Genomic DNA, 25,179 nt, shown 5'->3' with positions numbered 1-25,179 from the left:
CCCAGTAAGATATGGTCTGTCAAAGAGATAAGGAGGGATTCTGTGCCTCGATTTTTTCGGAATCCGTGTTGTGGGGCGAAGAGGAGATTGTTGTCTTCGATGTAGTTTGAGAGTTGAGTGTTGACTAGTTTTTCCATGATCTTGGCGATGAATGGAAGGTTAGCTATGGGGCGGAAATTGTTGGGGTCTTTCGGATCAAGGTTAGGCTTCTTTAGGAGGGGTGAGATTGAAGCCATTTTGAGATCATCTGGGAAGGATCCTTGGGCTAGAGAGCAGTTGATGATGTTAGTCAATGATGTGGTTATTGTGTCTGGAATAGATAGAAGAAGTTTGGTAGGGATGTGGTCTGCAGGATGAGACGAAGGTTTCATTCTTCTCAAGATGGATTGTATCTCGGTGGAAGAGACGGGTTCAAAAGTGTTTAGGCTGGAGTTTTTGAAGGTCGAATGTTGACATGTTGGAAGGGCCTCAGCAGTATTGGAAGGCAGTTGAGTTAAAAGATTGTTGATTTTATCTTGGAAAAACTGAGCGAGTTCATCAGCTTTAGACTGTGCCATGTCGCCGGGGATTTCTCGCGGTATGGTTTGAGTGAGGCTGGAGACATAAGCGAAAAGAGCTTTTGCATCAAAGACCAGGTTGTGAATCTTAGATGCAAAATAATCTTTTTTTGATTTTGAGGTGAGGGCTTTGTACTGATATAGAGTGGATTTGTATGAAGAAATGGTAATGTCACAAGGGGTTTTACGCCAAGTCACTTCTTTCTTTCTTAAGCTTTGTTTTAGTTTTCTAAGTTCTTTGGTGAACCATGGTTGTCTGTTGGAGGCATTGGTGTGAGCTTTTTTTGTAGTTGAAGGGCAGAGCTTGTTAGCTATATTTTCTGTTATGTTGTTCCATGAACGAATGGCAGTGTTCGGGTCGGTGAGATCTAATAGAGGGAGCTGTGAATCCAACTGGTTGTTAAGGTCTTCTGGGGAGCATCGCCTCCTGTATTGAAATGAGGGTGAGGGGATATTAGCAGTATTGGTTTCTTTCAGAGCGAAAGAGGTGGAGATGAGAGTGTGGTCCGACCATGGAACCTTTTTATTATTCAAATTGGATGTATTCGTAATGCCTTTGTTGATGAAAATCAAGTCCAGGGTGTGACCCGCTTTGTGTGTGGGTTCATTGACTAATTGTTGGAAACCCATTGCTGACAGGGCTGTGAGGAGGGATACGCAACTGTTAGATGGTGAAGGATTGTCTATGTGCAGATTGAAATCTCCTAAGATGATTGCTGGGGAATCCAGGTTGATGAGAGTGGTGGTGATTTCAAGGATGGGGGAGACATCGGATTCTAGGAGCCCTGGGGGGGCGTAGACAAGAAGGATTTGAAGATGTTGTGATGTGAAGAAACCAACTTCCAATTTTGAGTTAGAACTGAATGGGTGTTGGGTAAAGTTAAGGCTTTTTTTGGTAGCCAAAAGGATTCCACCTCCTCTTTTTTTCAGTCTTGGGAGTGAAAAGAAGTCATAGGTCTGCGTAGGGAGTTGATTTATTAGAGCTGTGTCTGAGGGCTTGAGCCATGTTTCAGTTACTGCGCAAATATCTGGATTGGCGTCGGTGAGGTAATCATTGAAAATTAAGGTTTTTTTTTGTTAGGGATTGTGCATTGAAAAGTGAGAGTGAAAAGAGGGTGAGGCCTAAAAGCTGGGTGGTAGGTGCAGTCAGAATAGGGGTGAGTGCCTTTAAGTTGTAGTGAAGGGCTTGTCTTGCAGATGGTCTTTTAGGTAGGAGGTGGTGTTGCAAAATTGGGATTGGAAGAGCTGGAGACATTTTGGAAGGTTAACTGGTTGGAAGGTTGTCGGAGGAAGGAACGCTGGATGGTTGCTTGCAGGATGATGGTTGTTGCAGGATGATTGTTGCAGGATGTTGCAGGATGGTTGTTGCAGGATGGTTGTTGCAGGATGATGGTTGTTGCAGGTTAAGCACTGGGTGGTTGTTGCAGGATGAGCGCTGGGTGGTTGTTGCAGGATGAGCGCTGGGTGGTTGTTGCAGGATGAGCGCTGGGTGGTTGTTGCAGGATGAGGGCTGGGTGGTTGTTGCAGGATGAGGGCTGGGTGGTTGTTGCAGGAAGAGCGCTGGGTGGTTGTTGCAGGATGAGGGCTGGGTGGTTGTTGCAGGATGAGCGCTGGGTGGTTGTTGCAGGATGAGCGCTGGGTGGTTGTTGCAGGATGAGCGCTGGGTGGTTGTTGCAGGATGAGCGCTGGGTGGATTGTTGCAGGATGAGCGCTGGGTGGAAGTTGCAGGATGAGCGCTGGGTGGTTGTTGCAGGATGAGCGCTGGGTGGAAGTTGCAGGATGAGCGCTGGGTGGAAGTTGCAGGATGAGCGCTAGATGGAAGTTGCAGGGTGAACGCTGGGTTAGCACTATCATGGGACCGATGGGGTAAAGCTCAGGGAGAGCGAGGGGCGAACCGAAGGGGCGAAACAAAGGGGCAGGCCCCTTTGTTGCGCTCCTTCGTGCGCGCGACGCCCGGCGCGCGACGCCAAGGAGAGCAGCGATTTAAATAGCCCGCCGGTCGCGCCTCTGACGTCACCGCCGCGACGTTTTCGTGGGCGGTTCGGGGCGAAGGCTCGCGTCTCGGCTCGGGGCCTACTGGGTGCGAGGGCTCGTGGTCCGAGGCCGGGTCGACGCGCCGGATCTTGGCTCCGCTCGTGGCCGGCTGGAGGAGGAGAATCGCGGCCTCACCGGTAGGAGAGTGCTGGATAGACAGGCCGGCTATCGGCGAGGGAGCCCGATCGGGGAGAGCGGAACAGGAGGCCTTACCCCGACGGGCTTCAGCGCCGATCGCGCGGGCCAAGTTCACCGCTGGAGCCCCGTGGAGGTAAGAGGAGGAGGTTGAAGAGAGCAGCGATTTAAATAGCCCGCCGGTCGCGCCTCTGACGTCACCGCCGCGACGTTTTCGTGGGCGGTTCGGGGCGAAGGCTCGCGTCTCGGCTCGGGGCCTACTGGGTGCGAGGGCTCGTGGTCCGAGGCCGGGTCGACGCGCCGGATCTTGGCTCCGCTCGTGGCCGGCTGGAGGAGGAGAATCGCGGCCTCACCGGTAGGAGAGTGCTGGATAGACAGGCCGGCTATCGGCGAGGGAGCCCGATCGGGGAGAGCGGAACAGGAGGCCTTACCCCGACGGGCTTCAGCGCCGATCGCGCGGGCCAAGTTCACCGCTGGAGCCCCGTGGAGGTAAGAGGAGGAGGTTGAAGAGAGCAGCGATTTAAATAGCCCGCCGGTCGCGCCTCTGACGTCACCGCCGCGACGTTTTCGTGGGCGGTTCGGGGCGAAGGCTCGCGTCTCGGCTCGGGGCCTACTGGGTGCGAGGGCTCGTGGTCCGAGGCCGGGTCGACGCGCCGGATCTTGGCTCCGCTCGTGGCCGGCTGGAGGAGGAGAATCGCGGCCTCACCGGTAGGAGAGTGCTGGATAGACAGGCCGGCTATCGGCGAGGGAGCCCGATCGGGGAGAGCGGAACAGGAGGCCTTACCCCGACGGGCTTCAGCGCCGATCGCGCGGGCCAAGTTCACCGCTGGAGCCCCGTGGAGGTAAGTTAGCGGGAATATTAAGCTGATTAATTTCTACAGCCGAGGTTCTCTTATTAATGAAGTAACATGAATTTACAGACGGTAATTGATCAAGTGAAAAAGAGAGAACCTCGTTTAGAAACTTTTTCAAAGTAGTGAATGGAATTTCTCCCGCTATCTTGGGAAAATTTAAAATCCTGATATTTAAGTGTTTGGCATTATTTTCAATTGCTTCCAGTCTCCTAGTACATGATATTTGTTCTCTTATTATAGTCCCATTTAATTCTTGCATGGTTTTAATCTTATCTTCTGTCACACCAATTCTAGTAGACATCTGTGTAATCTGTTCTTTAACTTCTTGTGCTTTCTCTTGGGTGTTCTGAGCAACGGAGTCCATTTTTTTCTCAAGCCTGTCCATAGAAGTTCCAAGTCCCACCATGACCTCCCAAAGACTTTCCAAGGTAATAGTCTGCGGCCGTAAAAAGCTGACCGCCGACTCACCTCCAGAGGCTGTTGTAGTCTGGGCTCGATCCTCCGGAGACTGCCTCTCTTTCTCCAGCCCTCCAGCCATCTGGCACCCAGACTTTCCCTCTCTCACGCCGAACTCCACTTCTTCCACGGCGTTTTGGGAGGTTTCCGCGGGTTCTTCGGCCGGAGCTTCTCCCCCCTCCTGCCGTGACGCTTCCCCCGCGTCATCAGCCAGCGCCGGGGTTGATTCAGCTTCGGCATCGCGCTGCGCTGGAGGTTGACGCTGTTCGGGGCTCAAGGACACCTCCTCCAGGAGAGCCCCGTGTTCTCCCTCGCACGGACTCTCAGCGGCTTCCTCGGTTCCTTGCACTGAAGCGGACAGGAAGCGGTCTATCTCCAGCTGGGTCATGGGTGGTAAGGATTCAACCGGGTAAATCCTCACCTTACCCTTACGCTTAGCAGGCATGTTAATTTTAGGAAGAAAAAAGTTTCCAGCTAGGAGCACCAAGCGTTCCTGCCTCCTGCTATGCCGTCATCTTGCCTCTTCTAAGTGTTTTTATTTAGAGCTAATCACTCACAGATATTTTCTGGATGGTTTTAAATTTAAAGATTCAGAATTACAAATGATTTATAGTATTTATAGTTTCATGTATTCTAGTTATAATTTTCTACTTCAAATGACACATAATTAAGATTTTTATATATCCAAAACACATGGATTTGCAAAATGCCTTTTATTTTTATTTATTTATTTATTTAAACAGTTTTTATATACCGTTGATTGGACAAAAGTCCATCTCTACGGTTCACAATCTATACATCAATTAGCTAAAAGAAAGGAAAAAATTACAATTTCTCATAAATATAAAATTCACTAAAAACAGTAATTATTTATAATAAGAACTTCTAAGATTGCCATCTAAATATAAATTATAAAATCGCAAGAGTATATAAAATTATGAATTACAGATAAGGCTAAGACAAATTAAAAGTAGAAATAGATAGGATAAAAGGTGATGTCCTTAAAAAGATTCCAATTCCTTACATGGGCACACTACCATTTATTCCGCATCAAATGCTCGATGGAATAACCATGTTTTCAGATCTTTCCTAAATTTCTTCTTGTCTTGCTGTAGTCTCAGGTCGGTGGGCATTTCATTCCAGTATTTAGAGCCCGCAATTGATAGCGCTCGCTCCCTGACTTCACTTAAATGGGCAGATTTAATATTCGGGATCACGAGGAGACCTTTGTTTGATGACCTCAAATTACGTTGTGGTATGTGGAGGTTTTCCAAGAGGTCCTGATAAATATTATTTGTTGTTTAACATATTTAATTATTGAAATTATTTTGATTTTTGACATTTTTTTATTTTTTCTGATTTTATGCTTTGCCTGCCACTGGAGTATGAATTACAGCCCAGAAAAGGCTTAAAAGATGTCCCTCTTTCTTACACTGATGCAGTTTATTTTCTAGATGGCTCTGCTTTCCATGATGATACAGGTTACTGAAAGTTGGATAATCAGATGTAATCAAGGGCAGCAACTTTACAGATAACGCAGCTAAATATGTGGCCTTGTTGGGGGTTGTTGGACGCAAGTTGATATTACAAAAAAAACCAAAACAAAACCATTTTGCCTAGTTAAAATGCAGACTTTAATTTTGACAATTTGGTTGTCTGGCAAGCCCAGTATAAGGAAACAAGGGGCCATGGTAAAAATGAAAGGACAAGATAAATTGTGGTAGTGCCGGCCCCAGTTTGTACTGCCCAATATTTCCCTCGCAGCTCCTACAGCCTTAATTACTGTGCTTGTTCAGCATTGGTGGGGTATGATTTCCGTGGTCAAGGCTTTGGCCACTGCAATATGTTCTCAGTGTATGCAATGCAATTTATTCAAGGTATCCAAAGGTTTGGTTATCACACCTACACATTTTAAGCATCCCCTAGGCCCCTTTTTACAAATCCAGATTAATTTCATTAAGTTGCCATTTTAAATATGCATTAACAATGATTTTTTGTTTCTCAGGATGGGGGGGAGGCTTTTCCTGTGGTAAAGGCAAACACCACAGCTGTAGCTAAGATTTTACTAAGAGAATTTATCCTGAGGTATGGGATCCCAGAGTCGATTGATAGTGATCAGGGGACATATTTTGTAAATGACATAGTGCTATCATTAAGTAAGGTTCTGGGTATAATCCCTCAGGTTTCACACCCCTTACAAGCCTCCACTCTTATTGAGAATTTCAATGGCAGAATAAAAACTGAGCTGGGTATTATAATGGCCTCAGTACAATTAACTTGGGTACGGGCCCTCCCGTATGACTTGAGGGCATCGCCGCATTCAAAGACAGGACTCGCTGCATTTGAGAGAGTTACTGGTAGGCCATTGGCTGTTGGCCCTATTCCAAAACCTTAGACTGCTCTTATATTTTCTCAGGAAGAGTTTCTGAATCATTGTCCATTTACTTACAGAAAGTATTGGCTTCACACCGGCAGAAAGTACAGTGCCTACTGAGAGTGTGTAACCAGGTGATTTTGTTTTCCTAAAGATTTTTTGGTGAAAATTTCCTGGTCTCCAGGTGGAAGGAGTCCTTTCGAGTACTGTTAACTTCACATTTTGCTGTGACATTAGAAGTACATCCCATGTGGGTACATCTTTCACACTATAAGGCTACAGTGCTTTGTAACAGGAAACACCTAATCATTGACTTTGTGTCCTTGTACCTTTGTCACTACTTAAAGACTTATTCTGGCCCTCTAGTGACATGATACTGCTTCCTTTCCTGATTTGTCTGCACTCCACAGTAGCATGACCATATCTGGGTCCACATGTACAGACTTACCTGCAGGAGTCTCTGAATCTTTCAGACTGCTGGCTATGCTACCATTTGAAGTCAGGTGGCTCTGGATTTACTCCAATTCCTTTCAATGAATCTTCCATCCTTACCCAAGCCACCTACCTTGCACCCACTGCTGTCTCTCTCACCCAAGCTAACCCTTATGCCCTGCATCTAGGCACCAAACAGGCAGCTTGGTGCTTTCAACCCAAAAATGCCAAACTCTAGGCAAACTAAACACAGTGACAAACAAGAAAGGCTCCTATTGTCTGGTGAAATATCACATGTCTACACAATGGAAATTTTTGCAAGAATGCTTTGATCATGAATTAAACATGGCTGTCCATTTGTACAAGGTCAATAACAAAATGGTGGCCCTTCCTGGAGCACATCCTTCGTATTGTGAGGACTATCAAAACAAGTGTACCACCTATTCTCCATGCTTTAACAAGACTCTGCCTCATTGTGATTATGGTGGGGGTAGTGGTTCAGTACATTCCATTCGTCAGTAGTGCCCTATGGAAGCTGGAAACGCCATCTGAGCAACATGTTACACAGGTTATGGCGCAACCTCAGATGTACTGAACCAAATCACAGTGAACCTGGAAGATGTGGTAGGCCTGATTGACAAACTGAAGAGTAGTAAATCACCTGGACTGGATGGTATACACCCCAGAGTTCTGAAGGAACTAAAAAATGAAATTTGTAATCTATCATTCAAATCATCTGATGAAGACTGGAAGATGGCCAATGTAACCCCTATATTAATAAGGCATCCTGGGTTGAACCGGGAAGCTATAGACCATTGAGCCTGATTTCAGTGTCGGGAAAAATCGTGGAAACTGTTATAAAAAATAAAATCACAAAATATTTAGATAGACATGGTTTGACGGGACACAGCCAACATGGATTTAACCAAGGAGGAAGTCTTGCCTCACAAATCTATATCTTTTTGAAGGGGTGAATAAACATGTGGACAAAGGTGAAACAGTAGATGTGGTGTATTTGGATTTCCAGAAGGCATTTGACAAAGTCCCACATGAGAGGCTTCTAAAAAAACTAAAAAGTCATGGAGTGCCTCAAGGATCTGCACTTGGACCAGTGCTTTTTAATATATATATATAAATGATCTGGGAAGGGGTACGATGAGTGAGGTGATCAGATTTTTGGATGACACAAAGTTATGCAGAGTAGTTAAATCTCAAGCGGATTGTGATAGATTGCAGGAGGACCTTATGAGACTGGAAAATTGGGCTTCCAAATGGCAGATGAAATTTAACGTGGACAACTGTAAAGTGATGCATATAGGAAAAAATAACCCTTGCTGTAGTTACACAATATTAGGTTCTATCTTAGAAGTTACCACCCAGGAAAGAGATCTAGGCATCATAGTGGATAATACATTGAAATAGTCTGTTCAGTGTGCTGTGGCGATCAAAAAAGCAAACAGACTATTAGGAATTATTAGGAAGGGAATGGTGAATAAAATGGTGGATGTCATAATGCCTCTGTATTGCTCCATGGTGAGACCGCACCTTGAATACTGTGTATAATTCTGGTCACCGCATCTCAAAAAGGATTTAGCTGCACTGGAGAAAGTGCAGAGAAGGGCGACCAAAATGATATGATGCATGGAACGGCTGCCCTATGAGGAAAGGCTAAAGAAGTTAGGGCTGCTCAGTTTGGAGAAGAGACGACTGAGGGGGGATATGATCGAAGTCTACAAAATCATGAAAAGACTTGAACAAGTTACTGTTAATCAGTTATTTACTCTCTCAGATAATAGAAGGACCAGAGGGCACTCCATGAAATTAGCAAGTAGCTCATTTAAAACAAATCAAAGATAATTCTTTTACTCTGAGCATAGTTAAACTCTGGACTTCATTGCCAGAAGATGTGGTTACAGCAGTTAGTGTTACTGGCTTTAAAAAAGGTTTGGAATAAGTTCCTAGAGGATAAATCCATAAACTGCTATTACGGTAATTAATAAGCAATAGTAGCATGGGCTCTTCTTAGTGTTTGGGTAATTGCCAGGTTCTTGTGGCCTGGTTTGGCCACTGTTGGAAACAGGATGCTGGGCTTGATGGACCCTTGGTCTGACCCAGCATGGCAATTTCTTATGCTCTTATGTTCTCATGATGAGTAACTCCTTCCCCCATGTTCCTGCTTTCCAAGGTTTACATCGAAGCACAAGGTTGCTTGGTGTTAGGCTTCCCTGTTGTCACCAGAGGAAAATCTAAAAAAATCTACTTTGCCATCTCTGAGGTAAGAGGAAATGACAGCAGATTATCTGTTTATAATACTTCAAGACTGTGGTTCTTTGTACCATGGGAGTAGTGAAGACTATTTCCTTTACTACTACTGCTTAATTTTCCTTCGGATATGTTGCACCTCTGATCTCCCTGAACAAGCATCATCAGAACTGGCTCACTTCTAAAAGAAGATGATGGGCTTTGCTGGACTTTCAATTGGACAACAACCCCTTTCATCACATTTTAAGGATGTTTTTTCCTGGTTTAGGAGTTTTTGAACTTGAAAATACTTCAAAAAATCTTTCTGCCACTGTGGAAATCACTACGAATGAGGCAATGAAAATTGTAGGTTTAATGCAACAAGAGATCAAGTCTCTTAAAGAAGTAGTTTTAGATAATCGTATGGCTTTAGATATGTTTATTAACTCTTCTTGCTGCTCCTATGTTAATAAAAATGGAAGCATTAGAAATCAAATGCAATCCATAGATACTTCATCACATCTAACCCACTTTACTGACACCGAGAACCCTTTCTGGGACCTTTGGTTCAAACGTTATTAATGATGCTTATTACTGTGATTGTAGTTCTTATCTTGTGTGTGTCAGTTCAGTGAATATTAATGCTAGGTAAGAGAGTCCCTAAAACAATGCTCTCAGCAACTCTTGCAGTGCCCCAGAACACCTCCCTAGATGAAGAATGTGGTAAATTATGTGCTATGAATGACCTTATCTTAGATACCCCTTAGGTTGCGTCTCGCTATTCTGGGCTCCAAGGAGGGACTGAAATAGTTAATATGGTTAAGATCCTCTTTGTATAAAGGATGACAGGATAAAATATAATGTCGACTCAAACATTTACAAACTGTGGAACCCAGAAAACAGTGAGAGCATGGTACATAGATAAGAACAAATATTTCATTTCCTCTGTGCGATTAAGGAAGGCTGTAAATGTTTTCAAGGTTAGTTTAGTTTTCCCCAGAGTGGGCTTAGGAATGTGCATGTCTTTACCCTTTTCATCTTTACTTGAACGTGCTTATCTTAACATTTTATCTTGGTAAAAGAAAGTGTATTTAAATCTTGCATACGCCATGACAGTTTGGAGTCAGTCAGTATTGCATGCTGGCTCCCCATGCGTGCATGAATAAAAGGTTAATGAAAAAGAACTTCCAGTCTCTTTGCATATTGCTGTATTGGTAGTTTAATTGTTTTTCAAAGCACTTCACTCCACTTTGCAAATAATCACTCTACTTTACGCCTTCATTTATAGCAGCTTAACATATGCATGGGTTTATCCATGTAACAACCAAATGTACAGACACAAATTCCTTGGGTCCTTTGTCTGACTATCAGATGGTTTGTGCCAGCTTAAAGTCATGCAGGCATTATTTGCCTTTCACTTTTCAGGCACTTCAAAGCATGTATGTGTAACTTATTTTATTCTTTTGTAACTGCAATACCATGAATCAGAGTGTGCATTAAAGGATATAGGCCCATCTCCAGCTACTTTAGGGCATGAGGCCTAATGCATCTAAATCATGCACACCCTGTTTTATAAATTATTACAGAGCGAGGTGAGAATTACAGACTGATATTGAAAGTGTACATCACTAGCCAGTTTAGTTTAAAAAAAAAAATAATACAGCTGGAAATGTAAGCAATCTGTATTTGTCTATAGCGATAGAGATATAAAACGTCAAAGCATAAGGAGCAAATTGTGAGAAAATCAGGAGAGGAAAGGAGCTGTGGGAGAGACAGAAGACACCTGTATGAGAGAGAACTGTCTCTGTGCTACAGGTTCACAACAGAAACTTGCTTTAGTTTTTCCAGCTGCAGATTTTTCCTTACCTTCTATTGCTTTTCTTTCAAAATCTTTTACTTCTACAATTCCGCCTTTGTTATAATCTGTAAAGGAAAAAACCAAAGGTGTCTTACTTCTTTACACTCTGTATAGGGAAGAGAGCTCCCAAATCCTCTCTTGCATTCAGAGAACTTTATTACATGTTTTGCCACAGTAGAATGATGAAAATAAAAAGGGAAGAAAAGAGAGAGAACATTTAAAAAAATAGTAAAATAAAGTTACAGGTTACGGAAAGAACAATATTGTGGATAAGTCTCAGGTTTCATTTCGGGTTAGGTGGCAGGATAGGACAGATTTGCTGCTCTCACCATGGTTTCTCCTCTTTTCCCCATGATTATACTGTGTATTCCCTGCCCATTCTTTTGAGGGAGGTCTTGGAATTCTCTCTCAGCTTTGGGAAATGAGCAGCTCTGAGCTCTTTGTATTTTGCTCAGCATAGGAGGAAATGCATTTCTGTTTCCATTTCTCCAGTGTTGCACTGCATACAGAGTCTGGCTTCTTACGGTTTCCAGTTTAATTTTTGTCTGCATCTTTCTATTTCTTGTCTATGATCCCTTTATTCTGTATTGGGTGACGTTCAGTCTGTTTTGTTTTGTTTTTAATTAGGTAAGGTATTCTGCTAGCATATATTTTCTATGCAGGGATCTGTAGCAGTCCAGTTTTTTCTGTTTTACAATTTGAACCTCCCAATAGGAGGTATATTAGTATTATAGAGCATGTTGCAATATTTTTATTGTTGCCTTTTTATATGTTGTAGCTGTGCCGCTTTCTGTATAGGAAGAGGAAGATTAGGGACTGAAAGCTCCTGTGTCCTGCTTGCTTCCTCTCAGACCTATGCAATAACCTGTGGATTAAAAAAGTGCGTTGAAATCCAGCACATAGTTTCTTAACACACAGGTTACATTTATTTTAAACTCCCCATGCGGTAAGCTAATGCTATGCACATTTTAAGTGGAGGGGGAGCTGCCCCGAAGGCATGAGACATGGCTCACTGAAACAGATAAAGCACTCGAACCAGAACCAGGAGAGAGAGAATAGCCAAACCTCAGGGAATCATTTCTCAAAATTATTTGGTCCAGCCTTAAAGGAAAAGAGGATTAGAGAGAAAGAAGCCATGGACAGACAAACAAGTGAAACTGGGACTTGCTGGACTAGCAAGGGACTTCCTGCTGAGCCATGCAGGGACACTGGAGGTGTTGTAAGATCACTAACCCCTTCATATTATTAACAGGAGCAACATTCAGGTATCTCCATCAGACTTTCACCAGCATCATCAAACAGTGTTAAGAGTAGGAAAGACTTTTTGTTTGCCTGTCTCTCTTGTTTTAATAACTAAGCAAAGTGCCAAAACAGAACCAGAAGTAAAGTTTCCAGTGCTTAGAAAAGCTGGGTTAGGCCAGAGTACCTCTCTGCACTGGGGAGTACTGCTTAATGCCCTCATTTTGATATATGGGCAGCCTAATATGAAGACTTTGGTTCACTCAGCTTATCCAGAATCCTTTGCTGTCTCACCTAACTCAAACTGCTGGCATACAAGGAACTCAGACTGACCCGAGCTTGAATGGCTTCTGGGAGACATCTGGAATGAATTCAGACCTATTCAGATATGATGGAGGGTCATGAGGTCACAACGAACACATGGACCAAGCTATGTTCTCACAGACTACTGTCTCGACTTGAGGGGCCCAGTGTAATTGGAGACCCCCATGAGATTAGGAGTCTGATCAAAGGACTGGAACGAGTGACAGAACAAAGAATCTCAAGACTAATTGATAGCTATCAGCAGACACGTGGGTCTTCGTTAGGCCTAATTGGATCTCAATATGGGAGACGGGACCAGGGAATCTTAGACATAGGTTGTCTGATTTGGACACAGGACACGTGGTACCTGATACTCTATGCAGTCCTATTAAGGATCATTGTATGTTTTACCTATAAAAAGTCAGCACTCACTGACAAACGCTGAGACACGCAGGGAGAGCCTTTAGAAACTTGAGGCTCCCACTCTGTGTCTTCCAGGGGTCTCATATGATTGGCTTTCAATATTAAATAATAAACTTAAATTGGTTTGTATTAAATTTGGCCTCTGAGTGTTCTGGGGCAGCATTTTAAAGCTGATTATTCAACAATTTGCAAGGGATTTCCATGCGAGGGTGCTAAGTAGTGTGCACAGTTTTAAATGCACATTTTATGGGCCTGATTTTAAGATGCATTTACACACTTTAATTAGGTTTTACATGTATAAATGCATTTTACCTGTGTAAGTAGGCTTTTGAAAATTGCTGAAATATAAGACATTGAATTAACCATAGGATATTCATGTGTACATGCGCTGTGTGAGTGTAAATGACTTTTTTAACTCACGGTGATAGTGTTACAGTTATACGTGTAACTCCTTTTAAAATGATCCTTTATGCATGTAAAATGTTTTGCTGCATAGGCAGAAATGCTTTTAGGCACACATCATGCTGGCACAATTGTAGATAAAGCTGTGCATTCTGCTGAATGAAGTTGACTGCATTGGCCTTTTCTAAGGAGGGAAGGCAATTGTGGATGGTGAGGCTCCATAAGACGGGAACATGGGGTTGATAACATGCCTGGAGAGACAAAGTCAGGGTAAAGATGCTGGGAAATGTTCTTTTCATGCGTTGGCAGATCTGGTGAATGCAAGGCAGAGATGAGCAGAGCCATAACGTTCTGGCTGCAAGATCTATAAATAGGAAAAGGCTGTTTTTCAATTTTCCTTCTCTATGTCTCTCACCTTTTGGGCTTCTCTATCACCTGTATAGAAGGTTATGGTGCTTTATTGGGGTGGACGTTCTCGCACTATAGTTACGTTTGGGCAGATTCAAGGGGCTGGATACATGCAGTAAAAGGGAAAGGAGGTTTTTCCTGATTCAGTGTCTTACTGATGATCCTGAAACAGTTGTATGGGAATCATGTATTCAGCCCTGAAAGAAGGGATTTTCCTGACTTTTACCTGCGTTCTCTTTGTTCTGTCTCCACGATTACACTGCCACCCTGTGTCATCTCATAATTGCTCAGCTTAGGTTGTCTTTCCCTTGATTGGTTATTGTTAGCTGCTGTCTGAGTCTTTTAAACTTCCTAATTGGATCTGTTCTTGTTCTGCCCCCTCTCTCTGTGTTCTTTTCCCTGCTCTAATGGTCTCTTAGTCCAACGCAGCAGGGGTTAGGTTTTGCCTGGAAAGATTTTCAGTTGGGGAAAAAGGCTCATTCTTCATACTTGTCTAAAAGCTCCTGGAAAAGCATCATCTTTCTACCCCACGCATTCATCCACAGCTTCTAGCAACAGCTACAGTTTTGCCTCCTACAAATTGCAATGGGGCTTCTGCAGAGTCTGTGCTGTTAGCCTTTGATTCCTTCTCATTCACATCATCTGCTTTGAAGCGTCTGAAAGGAATATAAATAGAACGGTATCTGAAGCTGGGAAAAAGGTTAACTGACTGTTCATTAACCCAAGCAACCGCACAGTGAGTTTTGTGAGAACAGCAGAATGATATGAAATTATTCATAACTCATTACCTATCAGATTGGTGTCAACGGCACGATCATAATAATAAGAAAATGCATAGAAAGAGTTTCCTCTGATCTCAGGAGCCTGGTGAAGTTTCCCTTTCACCACCCTCAATACTTCAGTATAACAAGGTTTGAATCCAGTTTTCCCTGCCAAGAAAAAGTGTATTTTAGTAGGAAGAAGCAATGAGTCTAAGGCGAGAAATTCAGGGTCAGTGAGGAAGAGACAAACCAACAGAAAATGACAACAAACGAGGCCCATGGAGTCTGCAAAATTTCACTGAGAATAAGACCAATTCTCGCAGATAACTATATATATATAGTTAATCAGTCCCTGCCTAGTTATATATATGTATATATGGTTAATATCAGTCCCTGCCTAGTTATATATATATGTATATATAGTTAATATCAGTCCCTGGCCTAGTTATATATATGTGTATATATATATATATAATTATTATCAGTCCCTTGCCTTATTTATTTATTTATTTATTTATTTATTTATTTATTTAAATCTTTTTCTATACTGTCGTTAAGGTGGGTACCATCACAACAGTTTACATAAAGTAATGGTATTGTAATCTTACATTTTACATGGGTGCCATACGGTTCGGTAGCATTTTTTAAGCAAGATGAATTATTAAATGAGGTTGAAAAAACATGTCTAGTTCAATTCTATAACAGTTTGAGTACAGGACTCATTCTCTAATTGTAGCTTTATCCTTTACTGCAGAGTTCACTTAAAAACTACACACTTAGTAATTACTGTTGTGTGATTGGGTGTTTCTTGTTCGTACCATGCACTTCCCTGGTTTCATTCTCCCTTCTCTTTTTGAAAAGCTTGTTTAAAGAGCCAGGTTTTTAGGTTTTTCCTAAATGTTTTGTTTTCTCTTTGTAATCTTAACTCCAAGGGCATGGAGTTCCATAGTATGGGACCTGCTAATGATAATGCTCTCTCTCTTACCTGTGTTTGTCTCACTGTTTTGACTGATGGAATGGTTAGTAGTGCTTTGTTGGCTTATCTTAGGTTTCTGTTGGGGATGTGTATGCGAAGGGCGGTGTTAAGCCAGTCTGTGTTTTCGTTGTGTATTAATTTGTGTATGGTGCATAGTGTTTTGTACTGTATTCTTTGTTCAATGGGAAGCCAGTGTAGTTCGGCCACTGTTTCAGTGATGTGATCATTTTTTCTTTTGCCAGTTAATACTCTTGCAGCTGTGTTTTGCAGGATTTGTAGTGGTCTTAGGGAGGTGTATGGTAAACCTAGTAGAAGGGTATTGTAGTAGTCAGTGCTTGCGAATATTAGCGCTTGCAGTAACTGATCGAAAGTTGGCGGTTGTTAGAAGTGGTTTAAGTTTTCTGAGGACCATGAGTTTGGCGTATCCTTCCTTTACTTTTAGGGATATATGTTGTTTTAAGCTTAGTTCTGTATCAATTATTACTCCTAGATTCCGTACTTTCTCTGCTAGTCTTATTTGTTTGTTATTGAGTGTGATTGGGTGGTGTGAGATCTCCATGTTTTTTTTCCTTTCTAAATAAAGGAATTCAGTTTTCTCTATATTAATTACAAGTTCAATTTGGTTTAACAGTTGTTTGATAATGTCAAGATACATGTTCGCTATGTTTAATGTTTTCTCAATTGTATCGTCAATGGGTAATATTAATTGAATATCATCCTCATATATATAGTGAGTGATTCCCAGGCCAGCTAACAAATGGCATAAAGGTAGCAGGTATATGTTGAAAAGAGTAGCAGATAGGGCGGATCCCTGTGGTACTCCTGTTGAAGGTCTATTTTTTCTGACATAGAATCTTTGACTTGAACTTGAAAATATCTGTTACTTAAATATGATCTGAACCAGCTGATTGTTTTGTTGCTTAATCCTATTTCTTCTAGCCTATTTAGCAGTATGTTGTGATTCACAGTATCAAAGGCTGCTGAGAGGTCTAGCATCACTAGAATGTAGTGTTTACCGTTATCGAAACCTCTCATGATGGTATCTGTCAGTGCAAGCAGGAGTGTCTCTGTGCTAAAGTGTTTTCGAAAACCATGTTGTGAGGGATACAGGATGTTATTGCTTTCCAGGTGTTCCGCTAGTTGGTTTTGTACAGTTTTTTCTATCAATTTTGCGATTAGTGGTAGGTTTGAAACTGGTCTGTAGTTGCTCAGGTTAAGTGGGTCGCTGTTTTTCTTCTTTAAAATTGGTTTTACGATTGCTCCTTTTAGTGCATCTGGCATGGATCCTTCCTCTAAGGATAGATTAACGATTTTTGCTAGTGTCGGGGATGCATTGTTGGCTATTTTTTTTAAGTCTGTGGTAGTTATTGTGTCGTGAGCATGTGGGGCGGGATTTAGTTTTTTTATCGTAGTTTCGATCTCTAAGTCTGATACTTCATTGAATGTTGACCACTGTTTGATCTCTCTTTTTCCCATTTTAATTTCTTGTTTCATTGTATTTGGGATTTTAGTTTTTAGGTTCTTTATTTTGTCATTAAAAAAGTTGCGATATCATTGCATCTTTTTTCTGGAAGGTTTTGTTTAGAGATATGTATATATAGTTAATATCAGTCCCTGGCCTAGTTTTGTATATATACTAGCCGTTAAGCCCGTAACAACGGGCTACATTTAAAAAAAAAATGTCGGTCTATTTCCTTCCTACTTCCTCCCCCCACTTTCTCCTCCCTCCCCCCACCTCACTCTCTCCTCCCCCCCTCCCTCTACTCCCCTCACTCTCTCCTCACTCTCACCTCCCCTCACTCTCTCCTCCCTCCACCTCACTCTCTCCTCCCTCCCTCTCACCTCCCCCCTCTATTCTCCCTCTCCTCCCTCCCTCTCTCCTCCCCCTCCCCCTCTATTCTCCCTCTCCTCCCTCCCCCCTCCCCCTCTATTCTCCCTCCCCCCCTCTATTATCCCTCTCCTCCCTCCCCTCACTCTCTCCTCCCTCCCCCTCTATTCTCCCTCTCCTCCCATTCTCCCTCTCCTCCCTCCCCTCATTCTCTCCTCCCTCCTCTCAGCTCACTCTCTCCTCCCTCCTCTCAGCTCACTCTCTCATCCCTCCCCTTTCAGCTGATCCACAACTGTCCCTCCCTCGCGCGTGCGCCGCCGCTACTGCTCCTCCCTCCCTCGCGCGCCACCGCCGCTCCCGCTAGTCGTCGCCGCCGCCGCTCCCGCTCCTCCCGGCCACCGCTCCTGCTCCTGCTGCCGCCGCCGCTCCCGCTCTTCCCAGCCGCCGCTCCTGCTCCTGCCGCCGCTCTTGCTCCTAAGGAGCAGGCGCCATTTTTTTGGGGGGAGGGGGGCACGCTCTGCTCTGGCCGACGTGCTCGCATGCGCGGTAGAGCTGCTCTCTACTGCGCATTTGCGGCACGTCGGTCAGGGCTCCTTTATAGGTATGATGTGTATATTTATTTATTTATTTATTTTTATTTATTTGTGTTTTTCTATACCGGCATTCACGGGAGTACGTATCATGTCGGTTTACATAAAACAAGGGGTGATCAATACATTATAACATCAATACATTATAACATACATAACTAAAACATAAGAGTATACATTACAGTAGTATAAAACAAGTGCACGGAAGAGAAAGTTACAATAAACAGGGGTTATTCTAACTGGGATTAGAGTTAAAGGAAAGATAAACAAGTTTAATAAGAATTAGAACATTGTAGTGATTGGTTTGAAGTGATTGATTCCGTTTGGAAGGGAATGTTCAATTAAGTAATTGTTCTTTTAAATAAATATTTTATTTGATAGAAAATGTTCAGTATTGCTGTATTAGATTTTGCTGCAATTGCTAGTTATATATATATATATATATATATATATATATATATATATATAGTTAATATCAGTCCCTGCCTAGTTTTATATATATATATATATATATATATATATATATTTATTTAATGCTTTTTATATATATATATATATATATATATATATATATATATATATATATATATATAGTTAATTTTATTTTTTTATTTATTTAGGAATTTTTATATACCGACATACACTCGAGAGTATCACATCGGTTTACAAATAACATGAACTTGGCATATTAGCGCTTTACATGTAACTAATCAAATAACAGATAACTGCAAAAGAAGGAAATGAACACTTAAACTTAGCGTACATCGAATGACAAGAACTAGTTACAGAGTTTACATAGGAGATATACAAGGACCGGGTTGTAGGGGGTGGGGAGATGAGGAGAGAACAGGTAGAATAGGGGGGGAAGGGAGGGAGAGAGGGTGGTGGGGTGAGTACTAGGGAGAAGTTCAGGGAGGAGATTCAAGGGGGTGTTTAGCCAGGTTAAGTATATGCCTGTCTAAACAGCCAGGTCTTAAGATTCTGCTTGAATTTCTTTGGGCAGAATTCCTGGCATAGGTTGACAGGCATGGAGTTCCATAGGGCAGGACCGGCTAATGAAAGAGATCGAGCTTTTGTTGAAGCAATGTTGTAGAGTTTGGGCGAAGGTGTGCTTAGGGTGGCTAAGTATTGATTTCTGGTCAGTCTTGTGGAGGAATAGAAGGTTAGAGATTCTTTGAACCAGTTCATGTCAGTGTTATGGAGGGCTTTGTGGATGATGGAGAGAGTTTTGTATTGGATGCGGTATTCAATGAGGAGCCAGTGTAAGTCCTTGAGGACGGGTGAAATGTGTTCACTTCTGCGGGTATTGGTGAGGATGCGGGCAGTGGCATCCTCACCAATACTATCTACATATCTGCTCTATCTACAGCAGGCCCCAAACAGTGGAATTTTCTTCCTCCGGAACTAAGGCTGATACATTGCCACAGCACGTTCAAAAAAAGACTCAAGACATGGCTGTTTGATCAAGCATTCCCATAACTTACTAAGTATTCCTCAACTCCCACAGTCTGTCGACACCAAGATCTAATCTCCCTCTCCATGGACTTGTTTCGCTCCAATAGTTTGTAATGTTCTTGTTCCCAGTTATGTTATCCAAGTTGTTCTCTCCCTTGTTCTCTGTAAGACACTTGTTGTCAGTTTAATATCTGTTGCAATGTAAACCGGAGTGATAAGTAACTCTGTTACCTGAACTTCGGTATAGAAAAAGTTATAAATAAATAAATCAATTTTGGAGGATTTGGAGTGGGTGGATGGTATTCTTGGGGAGACCAAGTAGGATGGAGTTGCAGTAGTCATTTTTCGAGAAGATGGTTGCCTGTAGTACTGTACGGAAATCGGACAGATGGAGGAGGGGTTTAAGTTTTTTCATGGTATGTAATTTAAAAAAGCAGTCTTTGAGTGTGGAATTGATAAATTTTTTGAAGTTCTAGGGTGTCTAGGGTGACACCGAGGTCTCTAACATGCTGGTTGAAATTGATAGTTGTGGAGGGCATGTGGAGGGGGGATAATTCAGTGCTATGTGATGTGATGAGCATGAGTTCTGTTTTGGTAGTGTTTAGGGCAAGATGTATGTTGGTTAGGAGATTGTTAATTGCAGATAGTGTAGATTCCCAAATCTTAACAGCATTAGGTAGGGAGTCGTTAACTGGTATGAGGATCTGCACATCATCAGCATATATGAAGTGTGGGAGACTAAGTTCCGATAGTAAGTGGCAGAGGGGCAGTAGATAAATATTGAAAAGAGTAGAGGATAGGGATGAGTCTTGCGGGATACCTTGATTAAGAGGCATGGCCTTGGATTCACAGTTTCCAATTTTGATTTTGTATTGGGTTCTGTACTTTCCTGCACACTCCAGCTCTTACACTTTCACATCACTTAGAGAATAGCCACTGCCATTAGCAATGGTTACATGGAATAGACTTAGTTTTTGGGTACTTGCCAGGTTCTTATGGCCTGGATTGGCCACTGTTGGAAACAGGATGCTGGGCTTGATGGACCCTTGGTCTGACCCAGTATGGCATTTTCTTATGTTCTTATGTTCTTATCCTTGTGCCACTCACCTTTCTCCCATCTGCAGATTTTACATCTTAGGGTTCTGTACTTTCCTGCACACTCCAGGTCTTCTTGCTAATCTCGGCTGTTGCTGTGCACTTCTTCTATTCTTTTGAAATCTTGATACCACTTTTTCAGATTCTTGGCTCCGTTATCTGTAACTTAGGAATTTTCTTGCCATGTTTTCTGCTTCGTTCCCCCTTCATGGCTCCTTAGGTTCCTGGTGCCACGTTGCCTCTTGTGATGCCATCACTTGTTCATGACACTATTGCTGCACATCCATCCTCTTTTTGCTCCTTGGGGTGTTCTTCCTCCTTCTTTGCTCCGCTCATGTTGCTTTAGAGGACTCCTGCCAATCCTGTAAGCCTGGTGCCCCTTTGTCGAGTCTTAGGTTACTATTTATGCCACTTTCGATGCCACTTTGCCAGTTCTTTCCCCGTTCTGATGATTTCTTCTCACAAGTTTCATTAGAATTGATAAAAATAATCACTATTTTGGAGCACAGAATAGACTGCAATGCTTCCCCCACACAGGTAGATTTTAACAGCGTTGTTCATGCAAAAACAGCAACACAAACTTTCAAGTCAGGATGGGTTTTGGGGGCGGGCTATGTTACATTGGTCTGTAGACCTCCCAAACTGTACCCTGAGGTGAAAGTGCCCCTCTCACAGTGGGATATGTACAGAGTCTCTCTCGCTCTCTCCCCCTGCCATGGTCACTTGTGCGTACATGTGTAAAGGCTCCAACACATACACAAAGAAGAGAGATTTTTAACGCTACGCGTGTTCTTGCATGCACAATATAAAACTGTGCGGATTAATGCGTGTGTTTATGGCTACACGCACGATCCTTTTAAAATGTACTTGATAGGTTTTAATGTGAAACAAATAAATGTTTTTTATATTGAAACTAATAGAACAAATATTGTTCTTAACAAACCAAATGAAAGAAATGAATCAAAAATTTTTTTCCTGCACATCCCTACCTGATATTAGGAAAACAAAGACTGTCAGAGGGCTGATGCCCCTTCCTCTCTCCATGCAGCCAACCAATACTCCCGGATTTCTTTCCTTCTACTCACAAAATGTAAAACACAAAATAGAGCTGGCACTCAGAGGTGCAGCAAGGCTTTTACATGGCCCAGGGGTCAATGCATTTGTATGGTCTCCCCTGCGAGCCTCTTCTCCCTCACCATCACCATGCAGGGTCTCTTCTCACTGGGGAGGGGCAGTAACCCTGCCAGCACCGCTGTGAGAACAATTACTGTGCTGGCTCCTCCTCGTTCTGGTTCTTTTTTTTTTTTTTTAACATTTACTTTGTGTTCTTGTTCTAATCAGGGTCCTTGCAAGGGCGTTAGGCTCCCTAAGTGAATCTTACAGCTTTCTGCCCAGCCTTCCTTCCACCACGGCCCTCTCCACACACAATTTAAAATTATGCATTTATAATAAAAGATTTTACACTCTTTTGAAGTAAAAATATCACAACAGTGTGCATATTACATGTACATGCACTGCTGCGGTGCAAATCCGAAAACCCTGCATAAAAGGGAAAAAGAGCCTTGGAACACATGTGGTATTAGGACGACTGCAACACATGATGGGTGTGGGCTTGGTCCTCAGAAAGCCAAGAGCAAACTAAATTACAATTGCAATATAATAAACCTCTCGTTCCAAAACAGCACCAATTGCCAGCATGCAAACAGTTACAACCCTATGAAAAGGTGACCCTGCAAACATTACACCAGGCCCTAAAACACCAATACACCTCCGATTAGGAAAACAGAACAAACCAAGCTTCTATCCATCCCTACATAGAAATGACACATTAGCATAATACTTAACCTCAGTCATATATGCAGAACCCAGACAGACCCTCACCAAATACAGAATAAAAAACCCATAAAGTATAAATTTATTTATTTATTTAGGAACTTTTATATACCGGTATTAGTGGGGACATCATACCGGTTTACATTTGAACAAAAGACTTGAAAGTACATATTAACAGGGGAAAAGAAAAAACATGGGGGGGGGGGGGGGGGGGGGGTTAACCAGAGGCAGGATGGAAGCGATAGATTAAAATAAACAAGAACAAAAAACATAACATAGCAATATAGTAATAGAGTTAAGTCCTTAACATAAGGAATATGTGATCACCGTGAGGTGCTGCAAGGGTATTGAGGGGTATACTATTCTGGATAGGCTTGTTTGAACAGTAGTGTTTTTAAATTTTTTTTAAATTTGATAGCACATGGTTCGAGGCGCATGGGCACAGGGAGGGAGTTCCAGAGGGAGGGGCCTGCACTAGAGAGGGCACGTTCGCGAGTGGAAGAGAGATTGGCAGTTTTCAGAGAAGGGACGTGTAGGGTGCCTTTGATGGTGGATCTGGTGAGACGGGTGGACTGGGGGGTGTTGAAAGGGATGTCAAGCCAGTTGGAGTTGTGGGCATAGATGGATTTATGTACTATGGTCAGGGTTTTGTAGTGGATACGGGAGAGAATGGGGAGCCAATGAAGGTCTCTAAGGATGAGGGTGATGTTTTCGTGTTTGTAATAAGTCTTGCTGTGGCGTTTTGTAACAATTGGAGAGGTTTTAACGTGGACAGGGGGAGCCCTTGTAGGAGTGCATTACAGTAGTCTAATTTGGAGGTTAAGGTAGATTGAATCACAGTACGGAAATCCTGGGTGTATAGTAAGGGTCTGAGTTTTTTCAGGACGTTGAGTTTGAAAAAACCTGCTTTGAGAGTGGAGTTGATGTACGATTTCATATTTAGTTGGTGGTCGAGGAGAACTTCGAGGTCCCTGATGAATGGTTGCGCTGAGATTAGGTTGAGCTTGGGGTCGTTAGACTGGGGAAGGGTAGGGGAGGAGTGTGAAGAAATGTGTAGGAGTTCAGTTTTGTTAGTGTTGAGGGCAAGGTGTAGGTTGGTGAGCAGGGAGTTGATGGCTGTAAGACAGCTTTCCCAGTGCTCAAGGGCATCGGAGATGGTGGTGTGAATGGGGATGATGATCTGAACGTCATCGGCGTATAGATAAAACTTGAGCTTGAGTTCAGAGAGGAGGTGGCAGAGAGGGGTTAGGTAGATGTTGAACAGAGTTGAGGAGAGAGAAGAGCCTTGCGGCACTCCTTGTTGTAGGGGGTAAGTGGCAGAAATGTTGTTTCCTATTTTAACAGAGAATTTTCTGTTCGAGAGATAAGAATTGAACCAAGCAAGGGCTAGTCCAGAAATGCCGATGCTTTCAAGACGCGCAAGGAGATGGCGATGGCTAATGGTGTCAAAAGCGGCCGAGAGGGCGAGGAGGTAACTGTGGCCTTGGCCCAGGCCTCTGAGGAGATGGTCAGAAAGGGATAGGAGGGAGGAAGTGACGTCACTTCCCCATGTAAGCCGCGCTTCGGTACGGCTCCTCGAGCTTCAGGGGCTAATTAGCTTTTTTACCGATCCCTGCGCATTCTTTGGGCACTGCTCACCCCTGCCAGCTTCCTTCAAGGCTGCGGAATGGCATAAAAAAAAAAAAATGCCGGATTTGCGCAAATTCTCCTATGCCCGTGGGGACGACGACATGGTCCCGGAGAAATCCAACATGGCGCCGGCTGACTCCCTCGAGGAGCGTGAGGAGGAGGAATCTGACGCTTCCCCTCAAGAGGACTCCCCCCCCCGTCCAGATCCGAGATGAGGAGATGGTTTGGGGAGCTCCGGCAGGACTTAAAAACCTATAAGCTGGAAATTGCAGAAATGATTGCCGGCGTGAAAGAGGAGACAGCGGAGTTGGGGCGTCGTGTGAATGAAAATGAGCTGCGATTAGATACACAGGGAGAAGGCTGGGAAGCACTGAGAAAGGAACACACCCTGCTACAGCAATCTTATTTCTCCCTTTCTGAAAAGCTGGAAGATATTGAAAACCGCAGCAGAAGGTGCAATTTGAGGATTCGGGGCATTCCTGAATCTGAGGACTACTCAGACTGCGTGGAGGTGGTGAGAAAACTTTCTGTTTTTTTTCTAACCCAGGATGCAGAGCCAGCAACTATTGCAGAAGCCGATATTCGGGTGGATAGAGCTCACCGGACCCTGGGTCCTCAGTTGGTTAATCGGCCCAGAGACATTGTTGTGTGTTATCACTCATTTCAACAGAAAGATAACATCTTTAGTATTGCTAGAAAACAAAGATCTTGGCAGTGGGAAGGTCATGAAGTGGCTATCTACGCTGATCTTTCTTCCGCCACCTTGAAGAAGCGACAGGAGTATCGCTGCGTCACTACCAAACTCGCTGACCTGCACATCAGATATCGCTGGCTATACCCTGGGGGACTTGCATTTACTATACAAGGCCAGACGCATCGTACGAAGTCTGTGAGAGAGGCGGTAGAGATCCTACAACAAGAAGGCATCACTGTTGTTCTTCCTACAGTGGGGCCCGCTGCCGAGGGAGGCCTAGTAACCCGGAGTGCCCCCCAACCACGCTGGCAAAGGGTTGCCAAGGGCCGGCGTCGTCTCCGCAGGAATGCGTCTGAGGATGGAGCAGGAGAGCCCCCTGCTTGATAATAAGCATTATAGAGGCTGAGACCTCTGTCTTTGATTCTCTGGCTGGAGTTGCTCAGCTGTTCTCTGGTTTTGTTTGTTCCTTTCCAGAGTATGATTAATAATTTGCTGCATCTATATCTCAAGTTTCATGCCCAACGAATGTTTGATCGGTTTTGTTTACGTTATCTTTCAGCAAGCCCTGGACCTGAGCTATATGGGGAGTGACTTAACTACCT

The 25,179-nt window shown here is 43.3% G+C and overlaps 1 protein-coding gene across 6 annotated transcripts in view; it reads right to left on the bottom strand.

The window, feature by feature from the left end:
* ENTPD5 (ectonucleoside triphosphate diphosphohydrolase 5 (inactive)) overlaps window positions 1–25,179 on the bottom strand; it is a 235,517-nt gene that overhangs the window by 17,909 nt on the left and 192,429 nt on the right. For 5 of the 6 annotated variants that reach the window (XM_029598448.1, XM_029598443.1, XM_029598445.1 and 2 more), the window contains 2 exons: window positions 14,505–14,645; window positions 10,950–11,006 (listed from right to left, as the gene is read on the bottom strand). In XM_029598448.1, the coding sequence (XP_029454308.1) occupies window positions 10,950–11,006; window positions 14,505–14,645 (198 nt within the window). The remainder of the gene's footprint in view (window positions 1–10,949; window positions 11,007–14,504; window positions 14,646–25,179) is intronic. The other variant, XM_029598449.1, reaches the window with a different exon arrangement.

This window comes from Rhinatrema bivittatum, chromosome 4 (genome assembly GCF_901001135.1).
Source record: "Rhinatrema bivittatum chromosome 4, aRhiBiv1.1, whole genome shotgun sequence".
Lineage (NCBI taxonomy): Eukaryota > Metazoa > Chordata > Amphibia > Gymnophiona > Rhinatrematidae > Rhinatrema > Rhinatrema bivittatum.
Note: the sequence above shows the minus strand (reverse complement) of the source record. Positions and strands in the feature narration are given on the sequence as shown.